Source organism: Schistocerca americana, chromosome 9 (assembly GCF_021461395.2).
Source record: "Schistocerca americana isolate TAMUIC-IGC-003095 chromosome 9, iqSchAmer2.1, whole genome shotgun sequence".
NCBI classification, from domain to species: Eukaryota; Metazoa; Arthropoda; class Insecta; order Orthoptera; family Acrididae; genus Schistocerca; species Schistocerca americana.
In genome coordinates, this window is record NC_060127.1 from 42,622,060 (window position 1) to 42,631,043 (window position 8,984).

Here is an 8,984-nt window from a genome sequence, read left to right on the forward strand (position 1 = left end):
TTCAGGTGTGCTGCTGGGAGCTGATCTTATGCACAGCGTTGATACATTTTCTATTTTATTTTAAATGTTTGATTCTCGTCAACAGCGCACGCGCAATGTTATTAATTACATCGCATCCCCCATGAGCGACATCACGACGTATACATTTTTATGAGTTTTTGGACTGTGATCAAATTAATCTATTTTCCGACTCGGCCAAACCTTTGATTAGTTGTATGGTTAGAGTCGCTGGCGACCCTAATCTTAACGTAATAACCCGTAGAAACAAGTTAATTACAAAGTCTTCTGGACGTTACACTATTCAACACACGACCTATTTCTCATCAGCTATCGTCTATAGAGTGCCGTAACGCAGCACTGTGGTGACTGACTGCACTTTAATGCCGCCTCACGCCTCAGAAGAGCACGCCCCCTCGTGAGCTACAGCCGCCTCAGAAGCTGGACAGCTGCTCCACCGGAACGACAGGTGGCCGGCCGAGGCCTTGGGCTGCCTGCAGCGTCCAGTTTGACCCTCGTCCAGCCGACCCCGCCCTCAGACCCCCAACAGCTGCTGTATATAAGAAGCACGCAGCCTCTGCTGAGGCACTGTACAGCTCTTCCAACACCAGTGGCTGCTCACTGCACTACGCCAATCATGTTCAAGTCCCTGGTGAGTATCACTCAATTTTCTGAAATTACAACTTTTCCACCATCGACTGCCACTTTTGGTTCCGTATCTCAATTCGTAAAAACTGAACCCATATAGGACCACTTTCTCCTCCCTCAGCCAGTCTGTCTGTCTGTTTGTATGGCTGTACAAAACTCTTTTTCTGAGGAACGGATAAACATATCAAGTTGAAATTTGTGTCACATATTCAGGTCCCTTGGCAATGTAAAAAAGTAAAGGATCTAGGTCACTATAATGAACATACTCATACTATAATGATACTCGCAAAATCAGTCTTAAAAACCTGTAGAATTGTGTATTGAACCGGGGACCTAGAAACGACGGAGAGGCTTCGTCCCCGCCGGAGCCCTCCACAACCCCACAACAGGCTACAGCAGTCCATTCACCCTACCGCCACCCCACACCTATCAGAGGGTTATTGTGTGGTTCGGCCCCCAGTGCGCCCCCCTCCCCCACCCCCTTTGGGAACGTCTCATATCAAACGAGTGTACCCCAAATGTTTGCGTGGTACATTAATAATGGTGTACGCGTACGTGGAGAACTTGTTTGCGCAGCAATCACCGACGTAGTGTAATTGAGGCGGAATAAGGGGAACCAGCCCGTATTCACCGAGGCAGGTGGAAAACAGCCTTAAAAACCGTCCACAGGCTGGCCGGCACACCGGACTTCGACACTAATCGGCCCGGGGACTGGCACGCCTCCCCCCTCGGGAAGCAGCGCGTAAGATGGCGTGGCTAGCCGGGCGAGCAACCTATAGGATACTTCCCATTGGTCGAGAATCACAAAATTTGGCAAGAACCAAGATTTCATTGTACCAATAACGGAAAAAATATCCTCAGATTGTTAATTCGTAATCAAATCACACGAAAAAAATTTTTTTTCATTTGTTGTCAGATTGCCTTGAAGTTGGAATTTATGTCACGTACTAAGGGCTATAATAACTTACCGGTGTAATAAATGTAAGCTTCTAAGTCAATGCAACCAAAAGATTAGTCGTTTATGTCACATACATAGATACTCGCAACCTCAGTCATCAAAATCCCTGGGGTACTTTCCGTTCACTTAGAATCATGGAATTTACCAAGAACCAAGGTTTCACACTACAATCAAAGGAAAAAAATAAGAAAAATTTTAGTTTGTGGTTATATCACAAAAAATTGCTTCGTCATTTCTTGTCTGACCGTCTGACGGCAATGCCTCCTTTTTTCTCAGGAACAGGTAATATAAGTTCAAATTTATGTCACATTCTAAGGTCTGTGGTCCCTTGAGATTCTAAGTCAGTCCGGTCCAAAGATACCGCCGCTTATGTCACATATTTTTGATACTCGCAATCTGACACATCAAAACCTCTAGGGTACTTCCAGTTGGTCTATAATCACGATATTTGTCAACAAGAATTGCTTCACAGTACAAGTCGGAAATTGTTAACTTGGAACTGTATTACAACAAAAACACTGTGATTTTTTTTATCTGACTGTCTGTCTGGCCCTCCGCCTGTTAGCACCCCATCTCTCAGGAACGGGTAGAAGTATCAACTTGAATTTTGTCACATACTCAGGTTTACAGTCGATTTTCGGTCTAAAAATGTTAAGCTTTTAAGATAATGCACTCAAAAGACGCAGCAGTTTTTCACAGATTTTGATACTCGTCAACTCACTCATTAAAAGCTATTGCGTACGCCTCCTTTTCGTGGAATCATGAAATTTGGCAAGAAGAATAGTTACAGAGTACAATAACAGGACAAAAATAAGGAAAAAATCAGAATATTTCTTTTGCCATTTATCATCCGACGTCAGACTTGTTAAATCATTGTCGAAAGTCTTGGAATCCGTGAGTCCGGTATACAGTTTTCGAAAATTTCCATTACAGACTTATAGATCTTGTAGAGGACAATGAATGCATAATATTTTGTACAGGAACACATGCCTGGAAACGTCATACAACAACGCTATAGAGCGTCAACGCTACAGACGCCGGCTCATGTAAATGCAAGCAAATACAGAGTGATTCCGAGACGATATTAAAAAATTTCAGAGATGATGCAAAAGTATAAATGTATCAGTTTGAGATACCTAAGTGTCATTATACCGGAAACGAATGAGTCAAACGTTGTAAGCGAAAACAATCTGATACACACCTGAGGAAGCAAACAGCCCGCATTCTCTTTAAAGACATTTTTTTATTTTTTATGTACACGTCAAGTTCCGTAGTACCAAATTGAAGAGCAAATCTCCAAGGTCATGGAACGTATCAGTACTTGAAATTACAACATAAAACTAATAACAGATAAAAATAAATGTTTATGAACCCGAAAAAACTCAATCCATAAGTTTAAGTAAACGCAATCAACAATACAATGGATTTCACAGAATATGTAAAAACTGACTATGAACGTCCAGAGATTTGAACATTCAACCTCCTCAGTGTTTACCAATGTGCCACCTGGCTGCTGTTGATGTTTACCTGTATGCAATTCCTCTTGGCCCACTGTGTGTATAACAGGCAGTGCAGGACCGAAATTTCACCCCTGTGGGTCTTGACAAGCAGTCCTTAGCAACTGTAGAACTTCCATGCGCAAATCTACTAATTTGACATATATGAATGCCTGAAATTTTGGCTACATCTACATGGATACTCCGAAGCCGACCGCTGTGGCCGAGCGGTTCTAGGCGCTGCAGTCTGGAACCGCGTGACCGCTACGTTCGCAGGTTCGAATCCTGCCTCGGGCAGGGATGTGTGTGATGTCCTCAGGTTAGTTAGGTTTAAGTATTTCTAAGTGCCGGCCGAGGTGGCCGTGCGGTTCTAGGCGCTCCAGTCGGAGCCGCGCTGCTGCTACGGTCGCAGGTTCGAATCCTACCTCGGGCATGGATGTGTGTGATGTCCTTAGGTTAGGTAGGTTTAAGTAGTTCTAAGTTCTAGGGGACTGATGACCACAGCAGTTGAGTCCCATAGTGCTCAGAGCCATTTTTTTTTTTTTATTTCTGGGGGACTGATGACCGCCGGCCGGGGTGGCCAAGCGGTTAAAGGCGCTACAGTCTGGAACCGCGCGACCGCTACGGTCGCAGGTTCGAATCCTGCCTCGGGCATGGATGTGTGTGATGTCTTTAGGTTAGTTAGGTTTAAGTAGTTGTAAGTTCTAGGGGACTGATGACCTTACAAGTTAAGTCCCATAGTGCTCAGAGCCATTTGAGCCATTTTTGACTGATGACCTCAGATGTTAAGTCCCATAGTGCTCAGAGCCATTTTTGATACTCCGAAAATCACACTCAAATGCCTGACAGAGGATTCATCGAACGACCAACACAATAATTCTCTGTTACTCCATTCTCGAACAGCGCGCGGAAAAAAACGAAAATCTCTATCTTTCCTTGCGAGGTCTTATTTCGCTTATTGTATATGATCATCGTTTCTCCATATGTAGGTGGGCGCCAAAACACATTTTCGCATTCCGAGGAGAAAGTTCAAATGGTTCAAATGGCTCTGAGCACTATGGGACTCAACATCTTAGGTCATAAGTCCCCTAGAACTTAGAACTACTTAAACCTAACTAACCTAAGGACATCACACACACCCATGCCCGAGGCAGGATTCGAACCTGCGACCGTAGCAGTCTCGCGGTTCCGGACTGCGCGCCTAGAACCGCGAGACCACCGCGGCCGGCCCGAGGAGAAAGTTGTTGATTGAAATTTCGTAAGAAGATTCCGCCACAACGAAGAACGCCTTTGTTTTAATTATGTCTACCCCAAATCCTGTATGATGTCAGTGACATTTTCTGCCCTATTTCGCGATAATATAAAACGTGCTGCCCTTCTTTGAACTTTTTCAATGCACTCCGTCAACCCATCTGGTAAGAATCCCACACCGAGCAGCTGTATTCTAATAGAGGACGGACAAGCTTAGTGTTTGGCTATCTCCTTAGTGGATATGTTACATTTCCTAAGTGTACTGCCATTAAAAAGCAGTCTTTGGTTAGCCTTGTCCACAATATTTTCTGTGTGTTCCTTCCAATTTAAGTTGTTCGTAACTGTTGTAATTGCTAGGTATTTAGTTGAATTTGCGTCCTTTAGGTTTGAGTAATTTATCGCAGTTTAACGGATTTCTTTTAGCACTCATATGGATGACCTCACACATTTCGTTATTTAGGGTCAATTGCCAATTTTCGCACCATACAGATATATTTTCTAAATCGTTTTGCAATCTGTTTTGATCTTCTGATGACTTTACTAGTCGATAAACGACGGCGTCATCTGCAAACAATCTAAGATGCCTCCTCAGATTGTCTCCCAAATCGTTTATACATATAAGTAACAGCAACAGGTCTGTAACGCTACCTTAGGGAACGCTAGAAATCACTTCTATTTTACTCGATGACTTTCCATCAGTTACTACTAACTGTGACCTCTCTGACACGAATCACGAATCTAGTCACATAACTGAAACGATATTCCATAAGCACGCGATTCCACTCCAAGCCGCTCGCATGGTACGGTGTAAAAAGCCTTCTGGAAATCTAGAAATACGGGATCAATTCGAAATCCCTGGTCAATAGCATGCACCACTTCGTGTGTGTAAAGAGCTAGTTGTGCTTCACAAGAACGGTGTTTTCTAAATCCGTGTTGACACTGTGCCAATGATCCATTGTCTTCGAGGTAATTCATAAGGCAATATATGTTCCAAAATGCAGCTGCATATCGACTTTAATGATATGGACCGGTAATTTAGTGGATTACTCGTACTGCCTTTCTTGAATAATGATGTGACCTTTGCAACGTTCCACTCTTTGGGTACGGATCATTCGTCGAGAGAGCGGTTATACATGATTGTTAAGTATGGAGCTATAGCATCAGCATTGTCTGTAAGAAACCTTGTTGGTTACAGTCTGGACCTGAAGGCTTGCTTTTATTAAGTGGCTTAAGTCACTTCACTACTCTATGCATATCTACTTCTAAGTTGGCACCTGTTCCTGATTGGAATTCTACAGTGCTTACTGATTTGGCAGCGCTGTCAATAGTATTTCCCTTGCTGTCACGCTCAGAAGCCACTGATTGTGTCTTGCCTCCAGTAGAATTTACATAGGACCAGAATCTCATTTTCTGGCAAAGTTTTGCTATGGAAACTATCGTAAGCGTCTAGCACTGAAGTTCGCCCTAAATTTAGAGCTTGGAGATTATCATTACGTTTAAATTTGACACGCTTTTTTCGTTGTTTCTGCAATAGTTTTCTGCTCTGTTTTGTGTAAAAAAGGGGTACCAGCTCCGTCGTTTGTTAATTTACTTGGTTTAAATCTCTCCACTGCTGTCGATACTATTTTTTTAAAATTCAAGCAACACCTGGTCTACACTTACATTGTTAATTAGGAAGGAGTGGAGATTGACTTTCAGGAAGGAGTCAAGTGAATTTTAATCTGCATTATAAAAAGGTATAATTTTCGTTTGCTTTTGGTGGATTTGGTGGTTACAATATTCAGTCTCGCTACGACAACCCTGTGTTCGCCTGTCCTTGTATCCGTTTTGAGGCTCGTTATTAGCATTCTTTCAGGAGCGCAAGTCCTGCAAGGTTCGCAGGAGAGCTTCTGTAAAGTTTGGAAGATAGGAGACGAGGTACTGGCAGAAGTAGGGGTGTGAGGACGGGGCGTGAGTCGTGCTGGGGTAGCTCAGTTGGTAGAGCACTTGCCCGCGAAAGGCAAAGGTCCCGAGTTCGAGTCTCGGTCCGTCATACAGTTTGAATCTGCCAGGAAGTTTCAGCTCAGGATTATCTGTTGCTAGTTCTGTGTGTGACACCACGCTCTACTTTTCAGGTCCTGTCCCTGTGCCTGCTGGTGGCGGTCTTCGCCGCTGAGGAGTCCGCCCCCAAGGAGAAGCGCGGCCTGGCCTACGCCACCGGCCTCGGCTACTCCGCCCCCCTGGCCTACTCCTCTGGACTCTACAGTGGATACGGATACCCTGGATATGCTGGATACTACGGCTACGGTGGCCTGGGATATGCTGCAGCTCCGTTCGCCTATGGATACCATGGATACATCTGAAATGCATAGAATTCATTTTTGAGAAATAATCAACCCTTCTGTATATTCACAAAAGATTGCTCAAGCATTGAGACTTTAATTCGAGGTACTCAGTTCGCTTGTCCTAGGCTCCTTTCTCAACAATGTAGTTACAGTGAACTCTAGTAAAATTTTTCTATCCACAAATATGAGCTAATTTATTTTTGTTGTGATTTTATACAGCTCTCAAAACATCTTCCTTTATAATCCTTGAGCTCATTAGAATTGTTAATGAACGAGACATACTTAACAACTAGTTGGACTCATCTAACAACTTCATTGCAGAGTTTAATCTCAGCCTTTCAGAATAAATCCATCTACCAAAAATCACGCATATATTTGTTAGAAAGTAGTTTGAGACTAGTGCAATAGAACTTTAAAATCAGTACCGGCATTAGACTGTTGTTTACTTACAGTGTTACATTACACTTGCACAATCATGATTTAGGCTTGTGCTGGCCAGTATGGCCGAGCGGTTCTAGGCTCTTCAGACTGGAGCCGCGCGACCACTACAGTCACAGGTTCGAATCCGTCCTCGGGCATGGGTGTCTGTGATGTCCCTAGGTTAGTTAGGTTTAAGTAGTTCTAAGTTCTATGGGACTGATGGCTTCAGATGTTAAGTCCCATAGTGCTCAGAGCCATTTGAACCATTTGATTTCGGCTTCATAGTGCCATTACCAAGTGTTTTAAGTGTTATAAATTGCCTTTGATGGCGTACTGTCATATTAAAATACCATCTTAGGCAATTTATAACACTTAAAATACTTGATAATGGCACTATGAAGCCGAAATCATAATTGTGTACGTGTAATATAACACTGTAAATAAACAAGTGTAATGGTGGTACTGACTTTAAAGAAATATATTATGACTGTGACCCCGCATTATGAAAAAATTATTAAGTACACTAGATGGCAAACAGAATGTTCGAGATTTCGTGTGACTATTTCATAAGTAAACAAAGGACAAGCTTCTTCTATCTCTATCTCATAATCAACGACCTCTCCATTTCCTTTTTCTTGCATTCAAAGTTCACCTCCTGGCCTTTGCTTCGAACCAATACTGCTTACTCCCTGTCCTGATCACTAGCTCCTCGTACATTCCATATGTGATACTCACATATCACTTAAACACACATCAATATGAACTAGTATAGCTTGTGGTCGATATTCGACCAACTGAATCAGTGGGCCTGATATATAATAAAAATCTCATGTATCTCAAGTAATCTCAAGTAATATACAAGATATAAAACTGTACTTGATATTTTAGCGTCAGAAATAACCAATAGAAAATGCTGCTTTGTAGCTACGAGTATTCGTGAAATAATTCCTTGATTTCTCTTAAACTGGTCGATGATTTGAAGTGAGTCCTCGATACAGTGTGCTAGAAAATCTATCTTGTGTCAACGGCAACAAATTAATCTTTCCCTTGTAGCAACGCAATGTAAATGCCATTGTATCGTCTGCAGTAACCTCAGATGCGAAATGATTTGCATTACGAAATCTTTGCTGTAATTTCATCAAAGCGCAGTTATAATTCTCACAATTATTTGGAATTACGTTCAGTCCACCATTAAGTTTATCTTTTGATAAAGGGGTACGATTACCGTTGTCACTGTCCATACTATTCCTATTATTTTGTCTACACAAAAATTATGTCTCTCTAGCTCTTCACCTTTCAGTCTGTTTAGTGTTGTTCTTCGAGGCATACTCTAAAACAAATATAGTTTCCGTACAATAAAGGAAGTCGTAGCTAGTCAGAGTGAAGAAACCGAAAACTAGGAAACGCTTCACATTGACCATGCGGCGCGGTATAGATCGGCCCAGCAACGTGCCGAATGGACCGCTCAGGATTGGCACCATGTTTTCTTCATGGATGAGTGTCGCGTATCCCTTCAACCAGACAATCGTGGGAGACGTGTTTGGAGGCAACCCGGCGATGCTGAACCCCTTAGACACACTGTCCAGCAAGTGCAGCAAGGTGAAGGTTCCCTGCTGTTTTGGAGAGGCATTATGTGGGACCGACGTACGCCGCTGATGGACATGGAAGACGCCGTAACGGCTGTACGATACGTGAATGCCATCCTGCAACTCATAGTGGAATCATATCGGCAGCATATTGGTGAGACATTCGTCTTCATGGACGACAATTCGTGTCCCCATTGTGCACATCTTGTGAATGACCTCCTTCAGGGTAACGACATCGCTCGACTAGAGTGGCCAGTATGTTCTCCAGACATGAAACGTATCGAACATTCCTGGGATAGATTGC

The 8,984-nt window shown here is 43.0% G+C and overlaps 1 protein-coding gene across 1 annotated transcript; it reads left to right on the forward strand.

The window, feature by feature from the left end:
- Positions 1–379: 379 nt before the first annotated feature.
- On the forward strand, positions 380–6,857 carry LOC124551242 (the record flags this gene model as incomplete). The annotated part of the gene is made up of 2 exons (XM_047126237.1): positions 380–649; positions 6,465–6,857. Coding segments are annotated over 2 exons (498 nt in total), but the record flags the coding sequence as incomplete, so codon positions are not given.
- Positions 6,858–8,984: the final 2,127 nt, after the last annotated feature.